This window comes from Polypterus senegalus, chromosome 17, assembly GCF_016835505.1.
Source record: "Polypterus senegalus isolate Bchr_013 chromosome 17, ASM1683550v1, whole genome shotgun sequence".
Lineage (NCBI taxonomy): Eukaryota > Metazoa > Chordata > Cladistia > Polypteriformes > Polypteridae > Polypterus > Polypterus senegalus.
Window position 1 is genome coordinate 1,172,771 of NC_053170.1, and position 13,996 is coordinate 1,186,766.

At 44.7% G+C, this 13,996-nt stretch overlaps 1 protein-coding gene across 3 annotated transcripts in view; it reads left to right on the forward strand.

The window, feature by feature from the left end:
- ccdc47 (coiled-coil domain containing 47) overlaps positions 1 to 13,996 on the forward strand; it is a 42,999-nt gene that overhangs the window by 11,803 nt on the left and 17,200 nt on the right. For 2 of the 3 annotated variants that reach the window (XM_039739149.1, XM_039739151.1), the window contains exons 2-4: positions 11,045 to 11,356; positions 11,515 to 11,604; positions 11,998 to 12,172. In XM_039739149.1, coding sequence (XP_039595083.1) covers positions 11,114 to 11,356; positions 11,515 to 11,604; positions 11,998 to 12,172 — 508 coding nt within the window. In that variant the 5' untranslated portion in view covers positions 11,045 to 11,113. The remainder of the gene's footprint in view (positions 1 to 11,044; positions 11,357 to 11,514; positions 11,605 to 11,997; positions 12,173 to 13,996) is intronic. The other variant, XM_039739150.1, reaches the window with a different exon arrangement.

Sequence of the window (13,996 nt, forward strand, 5' to 3'; positions counted from 1 at the left end):
TGTCCTGCAGATCTGACCTCTTGAATGTTCCATTGCAACAGATAAGTAAGAACATCTCGGCCCTGGCACTGGCCTCAACTTCATTGCCTTACCAGGTCACGAGGCGCTCCTGCTGGACGACCTTTCGGAATTCCCCAGCAAACGTCAGGAACGGCTCCTCTTGTCGGGCGTCCGTATCCCGATGGCCGCCATCGAAAAGGCTACACCAGCAGTTTGCAGACTCGATCCTGGGGACCCTCTGTGACTGCAAGATTTCATTCCAACCAACTTCTGTTTTTCATTGGACTCTTATTATTTCCCAGTTTCTGTGTTTTGGAGTCAATGTAAAAATTACAAACTAAGTTTGGTAGATTTTCAGTAAAATGTGAAAAGCAGTTGTATGGGAAATATGTCGTTTTTGTTTAAGTCGTTAACGGTATTTTCAACCTCATTTTCATTCTGCTTTTCCAGGTGTTCCTGGGCCTCACGTATAGACAGTGCATACACACAAAAATGTTGCGTAAGAACTTTTCCACGTTCAAATCGTGATGTATAAAACCTAAACTTAGCGTAAAGCCTCGCACATTTCCACGGTAGCTCATAACCTGTTGTACGCAAAATCTCTGCTTGGTTTTGCAGACTGGCAGCACCCGGCGTCAAAGCAGTGCTACTGTTCCTGTGTGGTTTCCCTTTCTTTTTTAGATCCACATCTCTGACACGGCTTTATAAATACACTGAAACTAGCCGCATAGTGTTTATTAGTTTAAGGCATCTGATTGTAATTAACTTGTAATAATGGTCCACAGAATGGCCAAACTATTCAAAATACCATAGCTGCTTTAGCGTTGTTACTCTCACTGCACCTTCTTCTTCTTCTTCTTCTTTCAGCTGCTCCCATTAGGTGTTGCCACAGCGGATCATCTTTTTCATATTCCTCTCACTGCACCACTCGGAGTATTTAAATCACTGTATCTGAGTGGGAATCACAGCAGCTAATTGTAAAGAGAATTATCGGGATACAGCATCAAGCACACACTACCTCAGCCATGCGCACAGTCTAATTGAACTGCGCACAGTCTAATTGAACTGCTCCCATACGGCAAACACTTCAGAGCCTTTCCTGTACGGACCTCGCGGTTCACAAAGAGTTTCATCCCAAGAGCTCTAAACACACTCAGTCAGTCCATCTGGTGCTCCTCGTAGATCTGTTGGTACTTAAGTCCAATCACCTCACTGTAAACTTGAGATACAGTTAGAATATTACACAACCTGCGGCACTTTATAAAGCGCGTATTTACATACAGTGGTATGAAAAACCATCATTTAAAAACTGCATTTTGTGTTTACTTGTGTTATATTTGACTAATGGTTAAATGTGTTTGATGATCAGAAACATTTTGTGTGACAAACATGCAAAAGAATAAGAAATCAGGAAGGGGGCAAATAGTTTTTCACACCACTGTATGATGACGAGATCCTTTTAAGAGGAAATGCAGCAAAATATGTTTATTATATCATACAGATAAAACTTTAACTTCATTTAAATAATCTATATATATATATATATATATAAAATTCACTAAGGCAAGACAACCATGGAAAGCACGCCAGAAGGGGAGTGGATTCACTAAGCTGCCGACAAGTGAGATACCTATGGCGCACGCAGGAAGGAGCCACACCCTCCAACTCCAAGACCATTGGATACGACGACAACTCGCAGAGCCACGCCCACCAACTCGGACATGACAACACAGAAAAACCGGCGTCATTTATATTCGTCTGTCGTAGAGGTCACATGCAGCTCCGACCCACGTTGACTGTTAATAGAGGCATGTTTCTCGCGGAGGTGAATGGCCATATGTGGCGTGTATGCGAGGGGTATCCCATGGGATCCTTAAAACGTTCCTTTACAACTGAGGTTAAAACACAATGAAGTAAGCAGTCTTTAAAAAATGAGTTTTCGGTTACGACGCACGACCGCGTGCACCATAGCAAACTGTTTTACACGCTACATACAGCAATTCGCATCCGCGACAAACATGCGTCGTCTTAGATACTCCTGCACTTTGTACACACCGCCCTCGCTACCACCGTGGTCGGGTGTCTTGGTGGATTATATATAGAAAGGCAGCCAAAACCGCACAGAGCAATGAAAAGTCTACGTGAGTCACAAGTGCATCTGGACTCTACAAAGATGACAACGACTCGAGTGACGAGTTAGAGGTGGGCACATGAGCAGGCAGTGTATACTGAACGAGAAACCAGCAGACTAGCATGACGGAGGGAGCGGAGTGGATGTCCTTCTCCTCTCCTCCTGTTCCATCCTCCGCGCCACACGGACGATTGTGTGTTGGTTCGTTCCGTGCATTGGTTAAAACCCAATGAAGCAAGCAGTCTTTAAAAACCAATAAGCCCTGTGCCTCTGCTTCATTACCGTCTCACCTGCTTCACCAATGCAGGCCCCACAACAGGGCAGCCAACCGGGTAACCAAAGTCTTTGGGTTCAGGGGGGAGTATGGTTACAAAGCTGAAACTTAAAGGAACTGACGGAAGGGCACCACCAGGTGTGGAGCCTTTCGCTTCATTTGACTCAACACAGGAAACCTCACCCGGCCCGGACACACACAGGATTGACAGATTGATAACTCTTTCTCGATTCTGTGGGTGGTGGTGCATGGCAGTTCTTAGTTGGTGGAGCGATTTGGCTGGTTATTTCTGAAAACGAACGAGACTCCCGCCTGCTAAATAGTTACACGACCCAACAGCGGTCGGCGTCCAAATTCTTAAGAGAGACAAGTGACTTTCAGCCACGTGAGATTGAGCATTAACAGGTCTGTGATGCACTTGTATGTCCGGTTCTGCACACGCGCTACACTGAATGGATCAACGTGTGTCTACCCGGCGCGGGGAGCCGTGCGTAAGCTGTTGAACCCCATTTGTGATGGAGACCGTGGCTTGCAATTGTTCCCCACGAATAAGAAATTCCCCGTACGTGCGGGTGATACGCTCGCACTGATTACGTCCATACCCTTTGTAAAGCCCGCCATGGTCGGGTGGTTTATATATAAAAAAAAAAAAAAAAAGCAGCCGGAACCGCAAAGAACAATGAAAAATCAACGTGGAAACTGACTGAGGCGGTGTTTGGAAAATTAACAGTCAACGTGACTCACAGGTGCGTGTGGACTGTACACAGACGAAAGCGACTCAGGTAGGGAGTTGGGGACGGGCACATAAGCGGGCAGTGCGTACTGAACGAGCGCCGTTCAACCCCGTCCTTCGCTTTGGTTTTCAGTCACGGACAATTGTATGTTGCTTCGTAGCGTGATTTGTTGCAATGTTACTTTTCTTGGTGGTTTATTAAATTACGGATTTTTCAAATGTTTATTTTTTCCTCTGTGCTTAAAAATCATTTAAACAGCGGCCTGATTATGCGGCGTATGCTACGCCGCGGGTTGGCTAGTAGTTAATAATTATACATGTGAGGACGCGGTGTCGCAGTGCTAGCGAGGATCTGGTACTCCGTTCACGGATTGTTCCTGCCTTGCGTTGTATTCTTGCAGGTGCTGACGCAACACTGGAAGGGTAGACAGTTTGAAATATCTTCGTAGTACGTGTTTAATTATTCTATGATCCTTAAAAGTTTTGAAGAATCGGCGTTCTCAGCTGACAGATGGCTTAACGTCCATTACAGAGTTGATTGTGTGGCGATTGGGTATTTGGAGAAAGAAAAGTAAGGACAGGAACTGGAGGTTAGTATGTTTGAAAGAGACAGGACAGTACTACAATAAAAGTATTTCATCGAAGGTCACGCACAATCACTGTGCCACCGTGTGCCCATGTTTAATAACATGCTTTAACTCCTGTCATCATGAAAATGATATCACGCATGTATCTCAGTATTTGAGTTATTCAGAGAGCTGTAATATCACGAATGTAAAGGATTCTGTGTCAAGTCGGAAGAAGAGAAAGAACGGAGGCACGTAGTGATTCACACACACAGAGCACATAGAAGATCAAATCCAAAACAAAGCATGAAATGTGTGACTTTAGTTACGATGGGATTTGAGAAACTAGTAAATTAAATGATTTTAAGATGAAGTTTGATGTTCTACTTTAATGACAAAATAAACTACGTGATTAAAGTGGAAATTTCGAGATTGAAGTTGACATTTCGTGCTTTTTTTCCCCCACTGTGTGCCTATTTATTTTTTTTTCTGTGTACCCTAATAAGCTTTCATGTGACACTCAGAAGGTGGGCTATGACTGGCCTTTTCACGGCGACTTTGATATGTGACAAGTTCTTATTTATTTCAGGCACTGTTTGACTTTGTGAACTTGAGCTTTCGAGTTTCTCCGACTTGCTATGTCACTCGATCAACTTCCTTTTGTTGTTTATCCCACTCTTTAAACCAACAAGTAGTACGTTTTTCTTTGCCTCCACTTGGTATTCACTGAAATTCTTCTGTTTCCCCCCCGTGAGGCTGAGCTTAAGGGCTGTTTATATTGATTTGCATCTTCAAAGAGGTGTCATTCTGGGAGGAGTCATCAACAACAACAACAACATTTATTTCTGTCGCACATTTTCAATAGAAAAATAAAAGACACAATAAGAAAACAAAATAAATCAACATTAATTAACATCGAATAAGAGTAAGGTTCAATGGCCAGGGGGGACAGAAAAAACAAAAAAATAAAATCTGTAGGGATTCCAGACCATGAAGACCACCCAGTCCCCTCTGAGGAGTTAGGGCGGGGCAGCAGGCGCATTCCCAAGCGTTACTTTGCACACTGACTAGGATTTATGCATCTGGAATTTTTTGTGCGTCAGCACATTTCCGCTCTTGTCCGTACGCCACGTTACAGTGTGAGTTCTACGCACGGCGTTATGCGTGAGGCCGCTGGTTATTTAATTGATTCTTTACTATTTGGGGTGTCTGACACTGGAGTCGCTGCTGCTTTCATCATCCTGGGGGATTGTTGTGCTGGTGGCACTATTAGGGTTAAATGAACGGAGCAAACAACACAGGAAAAGGGAAAATAATAGGAGAACAACAAAAGAGAGAGTTAAGCATTTATAGCTTTAGAAATAAACAGAACTATTTCTAAATGTCTTATAAATGTAAAAACCATACTGAATGCAGAATAAGAGAAGACTAAAACAGAGCAGCTAATTAAATGAGCTCAGTTGTTGTTATCACCGATTGTGAATCTGGCTGGAGCAAAAACCTGCAGCCACAGGGGGTCCTCAGGACTGAGTCTGGGGACCACTGGGCTACACAATCTGATGGAAGCCAAGGGCTGATGACGTAACCTACGTAGACGCACTTCCTTTTCCTCTCAATCATTGGTCGTTGCTGAATGCCCATAAACAACAGGACAGCTTCAGCAGAGCGATACTCAAACTGCTAGTAGCATTAAGGAGAAACCAGGTGGCAATGTCTGATATGAACATATGCAACCTGAACGATTCAAGCTTTGTGTTCTTAATTCAGGTGTGATGCTTGGCAGCGAAGGGGCCGTCTGTAGGTGGCAAAGTTACACCAAGGGGTCTTCTCATTTGGCAGTTGTTTCCCTGTCTCTCCTGTGATGTCTCTCTGGCTGGCTGTGCCTTTTTAAAAGTACTTTTCAATTTAGAGGGTCTTGCTGACTGCCTTATGTCAGACTAGCTGTCCCACATAATAGTGAAACGGGACAAAATTTAAATGAATAAAAATGTAATTGTGGCCAAGTGGAAGGTAGGTAAGTATGCTGCCACTCTATCTGATGGTGTTCATCTCTGACAGGACAGTGTCCCCTGCTTGGCGGGAGAAAAAGCACGTGGCCGTGATAGCCGTGCCAGTCAGCAGCTACCCCCTAAAACACACACAGCTCTGATCTCTGTCTCTCAAAAACGTCAAATGTTACTCCTCTGTAGATGATCACGTCTGCTGAACAAACGGGTATCGCTGGCTAAGTGCAGGCACGGTGCGCTCCAACACACGGTGTGGCGAGAGAGAGAACGACTCAAACGGAGGCTGGTATGCGAGTCAGGAGGGCCCTGCAGCCGCTCCCTGATTTGTGCAAAACTCTGATACTTGGCACATTGAGAGAGTCGCAAAATGAACTGGTATGTTCAAGAAATTGTAGAATAAAAACCCGATCTAAATCCGTGAAAAGCAGACGGGCAGTGCTTCCCAACCTCGGTCCTGGGGGCACACTGCAGTTGTGGGTTTTTGTTCCAACCAGCTTCTGTTTTTAATTGGACTCCTGGGCTCATTAAGTGAAGTGTTTATTTCCCAAGGTCTGTGTTTTGGGAACAACACAGAAATTAGAAAACGAAGTTTGGTAAATCTGTCTATCTGTCCTAATCTAATCTAATCTGATAAAATGTACCAAGCAGTTATATGGGAATAATGTATTTCTTTTTAACAATATTTTCATTCTACTTTTCTAGGTGTTCTAATTGTTTGTTTAATCCATTATTTACTAATTAGTGAGTCTGATGCTAAAGTACTTTGCAGCCTTTGATTATTCCGTGTTATTGGCCCGGGTGTCTGCTCTGCTCGTTTTTAATTGTCATTAATAAGATACAATGAAGGGGAACACGGCACAGAGAAAGGGCAAAGTAGAATGAAGTCAACAAAAGAGAGTTAAGCATTTAAATCTGTAGCAAAAGCAGAAATGTTTTTCTAAATGTCTTATAAATGTAAAATTATGCTGCTGTGCTTTTCTGAATGTACAATAAGAGAAAAATAATCCCAGCTAATGAAATGAGATGAGTGCTGTCAGGTGTTGTCACGGATTGGGAACCTGCTTGGAACAAAAAGCTGCAGCCACAGTTTGCCCCCCTGGACCGAGGTTGGGAAAACACTGGGATAGAGACAGACACATATTTGCAATTGGAGATCCACAAAGGAAGAAAATGAATCCCATATCATAAAGTGGGTTTTATTCCTGAGCTTTCAGCTCCTGCCAGGGGTCTTCATCAGAGGATAATGTTTAGACATACAAGAATCAAAGGCAATATATAGCCAGATTATGTGTGTGTGTGTGTTCATTGGATGTAAACTTTTATTTATTATAAATATGTTCTTCTTAAGTTAGCATATGCTGGGTTTATGTCCAAATGTCTGTTAATGGCGTGTTTGTTTGATAGCCCAGATTCAGCCAGCTCTCTGCCACTTTTAGTACTGGCCTTAAATCTTACTTGTAATTTGTCCCAGTTGAATGTATGTGCTGTCAATTTTGTATGCTTCTAGATCAGTGATCGTGAATCCTCCCTTCTGACGGTGTTGCGATGTTCCTGTACACGTGTTGCAATTCTTTTTGATGTTTGTCCAGTGTATACCGCTGGGCAAGAACTGCATGGAATGCTATAAACTGCGTTTCGTGTTTCTGCTGTTAATTTCTTGTTTTTAGCATTAAAAAGGACCGTGCGCAGATTGTTCGCAGGCTTGTGTGCTATTCTGATGCCTGATTTAGCCAGGATGTGTGCTGCACCTTCAGACACTCTGATGATAAGGAAGTGTGTACCATTTTATATATATATATATTATTATAATAATATTATATATGCACACACACTCACCTAAAGGATTATTATGACCACCATACTAATCCGGTGTTTGCCCCCCTTTCGCCTTCAGAACTGCCTTCATTCTACGTGGCATTGATTCAACAAGGTGCTGAAAGCATTCTTTAGAAATGTTGGCCCGTATTGATAGGATGGCATCTTGCAGTTGATGGAGATTTGTGGGATGCACATCCAGGGCACGAAGCTCCTGTTCCACCACATCCCAAAGATGCTCTATTGGGTTGAGATCTGGTGACTGTGGGGGCCATTTTAGTACAGTGAACTCATTGTCATGTTCAAGAAACCAATTTGAAATGAGTCGAGCTTTGTGATTATCCTGCTGGAAGTAGCCATCAGAGGTTGGGTACATGGTGGTCATGAAGGGATGGACATGGTCAGAAACAATGCTCAGGTAGCCGATGCCCAGTTGGCACTAAGGGGCCTAAAGTGTGCCAAGAAAACATCCCCCACACCATTACACCACCACCACCAGCCTGCACAGTGGTAACAAGGCATGATGGATCCATGTTCTCATTCTGACTCCACCATTTGAATGTCTCAACAGAAATCGAGACTCATCAGACCAGGCGACATTTTTCTAGTTTTCAACTGTCCAATTTTGGTGAGCTCGTGCAAATTGTAGCCTCTTTTTCCTATTTGTAGTGGAGATGAGTGGTACCCGGTGGGGTCTTCTGCTGTTGTAGCCCATCCGCCTCAAGGTTGTGCGTGTTGTGGCTTCACAAATGCTTTGCTGCATACCTCGGTTGTAACGAGTGGTTATTTCAGTCAAAGTTGCTCTTCTATCAGCTTGAATCAGTCGGCCCATTCATTCTCCTCTGACCTCTAGCATCAACAAGGCATTTTCGCCCACAGGACTGCCGCCGCATACTGGATGTTTTTCCCTTTTCACTCCATTCTTTGTAAACCCTAGAAATGGTTGTGCGTGAAAATCCCAGTAACTGAGCAGATTGTGAAATACTCAGACCGGCCCGTCTGGCACCAACAACCATGACACGTTCAAAATTGCTGAAATCACCTTTCTTTGCCATTCTGCCATTCAGTTTGGAGTTCAGGAGATTGTCTTGACCAGGACCACAGCCCTAAATGCATTGAAGCAACTGCCATGTGATTGGTGGATTAGATAATTGCAATAATGAGAAATTGAACAGGTGTTCCTAATAATCCTTTAGGTGAGTGTAGATATACTGTATATATAATATAGAAAGAGAGAGAGAGAGACAGATATCTAATATAGAGGTGGCATCATTCAAAGTTTGGGGCAACCAGTAAGTTCCCAAGGTCTGGTTGGTTGTTGATTAAGTTACTTGTAATAAGACATGAAATGTGTTCATCTTAGGGTCCCAAGCCTCCATTTTACGTATTCTTGCAAACACACACACAGGTTGGTCACTTTATCTAAGCTTAAACATTTACATTCCTTTTTTATATTTTATTTTATTAAAATCAAAACAATTTCCATACATGCAAGTCACGTTTAACAAAACTGGTTTGAAACAAATCGACCCTCACCTATGAGAAAGAGAGCCAGGCCAGCAGAGTAGCACTTTAATAATAGTAAAAATATGTAAAATAACTTCCTCAATTTAAATGCTTATTATGTAATGTCATTTATTAGATCCCCCCAGGTTTTGAAAAAGTTTTGCGTAGATCCTCTAAGTGCAAATTAGATTTTTTCCAATTTCAAACAGTACATAACATCAGTGACCCAAAAGAGGTGGGTGAGATAAGGCAACGTGCTAATAGTGTAGTAAAGGCAATTACAATTTGTTTGTCCTTCTCCACTTTAAGCCCATCTGTGAGCCCACCAAACACGGCTGTATACATTCTAATAAACAAAGACATTATTTTAATAATTGATGCTTATTTTCCCAGAATTCCTGCCTTTCTTTTTTGCATACACCCCAGAATTTTATCTACTTCCAAAATGGGACAGTCTTGGGGAATGACCTCATGAATATTAATGAGCTGATGAGGTCATTTGAACTTGCCTGCCTGAACACCCCCACCCCCCACCCCCCTTTCAATTATGGAACATGAGCTCCGAGCCCACAACTTGAGTGTCATCTTGTCAATAATTCTAAAATAAAAATGGACCAAAATGAAAGCTTAAAATGGGTGTCCAGCTGAAATAAAACCGGCAAAGTTTTCAAGTGTTTGAAGTAGTGCTGGGAGGTATACCACTTCATACCAAAACCGTTTTTTATTTTTGTGATATGGATTTTTCCATACCAACATGGAACTGTTGGTGGTCTCTAGCTCATACAGAACGATTAAAATATGTAGGCGTACGACTCTTCCATCTCAATGCTTCGTAACATACAGTGTCTACTGTTCTCATGTGCTTGTAATACGTTTCTAACACATAGAGATGACCTATTTTAAGAATATACCACCCCAAAGCTTTATTATCCCAACCCATGGTGCTCTTCGAGACCCTCACCTTTTCAAATATGGTCCCATTGCAGGACAGTTCCAAGCGATTCCTCTTAGTTGGTTGAAAACGTGTTTTAAGTGTGGCTAGAAGGCCAAAACGCACATAAGCTGCAATTTCATATTTCTTTGTGTTAGCACAGACAGGGACTTGAACGTTTGTGTGTGTGTGTGTGTCAGTCATTGCCCGGTGCCACCTTTGGTTTGAAAGGCAGGGTGACAATCAAAGGACATCACTTTGTGGAGCGGTCACACCTTATTAACACGTCAGACCTGCTTAGTCAAACTCCTGGTCACGGGGGGCTCGGCGCCTTTCCCAGCAGGACTAGCTGTCGGGCCAATACCCTTGCACCCCCACGTGATGACATACTCTCACTTTTTGCCCCACAAAGCTACCCACGAACACACATGAGGGGCAGCTTGGGTAGGCCTGTGGGGAACAAGCCCGGCTGGGCTCAGGTGTACACAGTGGCTTCCCCTGAGAGTTGTGGGATTTCCAAACTTGTAAATTAGAAATTGAGCTCAACTCTCCAGCACCCAGCCTGGCAGATACGAAAACAAAAATGTTACAAATATGACATTTTATTTTTCTGCTGGTTTTCAGACCTTATTGTCAAAGTTATAATTTCAAAATTGGGCAGGTGGTAAGGATGGCTTTTCCTGGGGCTGCTCCAGGCACATCCCGCCGAGCTTGACATCCTGCAGCAGACCTTGGAGATACTGGAGAGATGTGGTCTCTCAGTTGGCTTGGGAATGCTGGGAGATCCCAAGGAAGAGATGGAATCTGACAGGGAGGTCTGGGCCGACTTTTTGGGCCTGCTGCCATTGTGACCCTCGCCCTGATAAGCGGATTCAGATGGTGAGATGACAGGAGAAGGCGCTCAGAATGGTGACATGACCCTGGCTCACCATTCCGCTGATGGCAGGTGGATTTTAAGGAGAGTGTTGTCTCATTTTTGACCAGTCTGCGTTTGTGCTTCTGTATGCTTTACCTTCTCCCTGAAACCCACATGTCTGTGTCAGTTTGAGTGTTTATTCTGACTTGATTCCTCTCTTTGTCAGCAGCCATGCGCCTCATCTTGGTGATTGCCCTGGTGGCCCTGAAGCTGGCCAGTGCCTCTGCACGCTTCGATGAGTTTGATGAGGGTGATGACCTCATTGAGTTTGATGACAATGACTTTGCCGAGTTTGAAGATGCAAGTGACAACCCCACAACCGAAGCACCAGCTCGGTCCGCAAATGTGCAGCAACAGCAGCGAGCAGCAGCAGCAGCAGGAGGAAGACGACGAGGAAGGCGAAGACGATGATGCTGCCACAGTGGAAGTGGAGGGCATGGATGACAATGCAGAGGACTTTGAGGACACGGAGACCCCGGTGAGTGAGATGATGTCAAGGGGATTGGCAGGAGGGAGACCTCTGTGAAAGGTGGCAGCAAGGGGACAGAGGGGTGCTTGTTGGGAGTGTTGTTCATCCTGCACACGGTGCACATTGGCTCGCAAGTGTAATGCCGAGGTGTCCTGTTTCTGTTCTAGGATGAGGATATCTATAAATATGATCCAGATGAGTTTGACGGGATTGAGAAGCAGACGCCTTCCTTCACCGACCCCATCAATATCATCACGGTGAGTGTTTCAGTTGTTGTCGCCGTGAGCTTCAGAGTGCATATCTGGGGACACAAAAGTGAGGCACTTAATGAGAAACCGGGTAAGCTGGCAGGCCGAGCCTTGTGGCACCTGGGGCTGGCACTCTGTGGCCTGTTTTTGTTGGCTGACAGAGGCCTAATGTGAGGAGCAGAGGAAGCTGAATCTCTGCACTGGTGCCATCGGCTCTTGGCTCGCTTCTCCCGCGGGGCTCATTAAAGCAGGCTGATGATAATTACGCCTTCTGTATGCCTCTGTTGCGCGACACGGGAGCTTTGGAACGCGCCACGTTGCTGTTGTGGAAATCTCGCATCGAGTCCCTGGCTACATGCTGCATTGTGGGAGATTTGATGACGGCTCTCTTGTTTTCCCCAGGTGCCAGCACATCTACAGAACAGCTGGGAGAGCTACTACATGGAGATCCTGATGGTCACGGGGCTTCTGGCCTACATCATGAACTACATGATTGGCAAAAACAAGAACAACCGACTAGCTCAGGCTTGGTTCAGCTCCCACCGTGAGCTGCTGGAAAGTAACTTCGCTCTTGTGGGTGAGCCTGGGGGGGACGTCCCCAATGGGTTGGGCATGTACGTGGCACATGTGTTGGCAGAACTGAGAGCCTGGTGGGTCTGATAAATTTGGTTTCCATACTACTACTCCTTGTGTGTGTTTGTATGTGAATCGCTGTCCTTCGGTGAAATAACCAGGCTGACGTCCACATTTCTTTCGAGGATGGCGATCTGTGATCTTTTTTTTTTCTTTCTGTAATGGTCTTGTGTCCGGCCCTACGTAACTTGTGCACAGGTAGGACGTGAAGGTGAAGTGGCAGGTATTGGCTGACTGTACCTTCCTAATCATGTGTTACACGTACGGAGTCTACCAAAACCTGACCAGGAGCCTTGAGTTGAGGAATCCTACTCCACATGGACTGATCGTAGGATGAAGGCTCATCATGTCAGTTCTGACCTGATCCTCAAGCGTAAGAACAAATGAGATGTACAGTCAGAGCTTCAAGTTAATTTGAACAGAGACCATAAAGAGGAAGTTGAGCAGAGGAAAAGTCTTAACGACCTCCATGTGAGCTCACGGTGACATCCAAAGGTTGTAGCACCTTACTTTGTGCTGCAGCCATGTGCCAACTCTAGAGGGCGTGGTGCAGTACATCCTCAGGGCGACAGTTTGTGTCCTTTGGAGAATCTGTGTGTCCGTGAAAGTTTGGTGAAGCGCACATGATGGTCAGGACAGCAGGTGGGGATAATGAAAGTCTGGAGGCAAAGATGGACTGCACCAGGGTTCTCTTCAGTCCTTTGCTTTTCGTCATAGTGACGATGGTGGTGACTGTCATGGGTGCTTTTGAAAGCCAGTAATCCCGCAGTGATGACAGAAATTGATGTGAAGAAGATGCTGAAATGGAAGGCTAATTCAGAAGATCTCAAGGGAAGTGTAGGAAAGAGCAAAGTGGTGGTTGGGGATGTGGAGGACACCGTGCAGCATTTGTAGAGAGAAACTCTGTCCGGTGTACATGGTGTCAGAAGTGGTGCATAAAAGATGAAGTGGTGTGCAGGCAGTGAGTGTGACCCTCGTGTGTAGATGGGGCATAAGGGGCTGCAGAGTGGGGATGTAATTAATGACGTGTAGGACACCAACAGTGGAGTTGTGAGGTTCAGCTACTGAGGTGACTTGTGCAGTGCAGACGCAGGTATCAGAACGGCGATGATGGAGACGTGGAAGGAATTCCCAGAGGGGCCTACCATTGTGCTGGAATTGAGGGGGGAACATTTCTGAAAGTTGTGTGGGGAGAGTATGGGAGAGACCAGGCCGAGGATGACAATGATCAGCGTTATGAGTGGAGGGTCACAGAGCAAGTGGGAGGTGAGCAGCAGATAATAAGAGAAGTGGATTGAGGCGGTTTGAGTGAGTGTAGCAAGGCAGAGGATGATGAGGAAATGTGGTCGTAAGATAGCAGGGGAGGGGAAATGCATATTGTTTGCGTGTGACCTTTTTCTTTATTTTAGTTAGTTTTGTGGACCACACGGTGGCAAGGGTGGCATTATTGATGCCTTAAGGATCCATCAACCTTAGTTTGAATCCCACTATTAAACGTTATTTGACATTTTGTGTTTTCTCAGATGGTGATTTTTCAAGCACTGGGACCACCGTTTTCAGTGCCTGACTTACTCATGTTATAACAACCGCCCATAAAACATGTTCCACTGTATGGATCGTCAGTGCTGTACAATTATTTTTTCCCCATTTCTAACTGTGATAATTTCACTAAGGACACTTTAAACTTCCACTTTCAAATCACACTTATTTTACCAAGGTGGAAGCCCACCCAATAAACTCCAACAACCCAGAGGCACCTCCGTTTTAT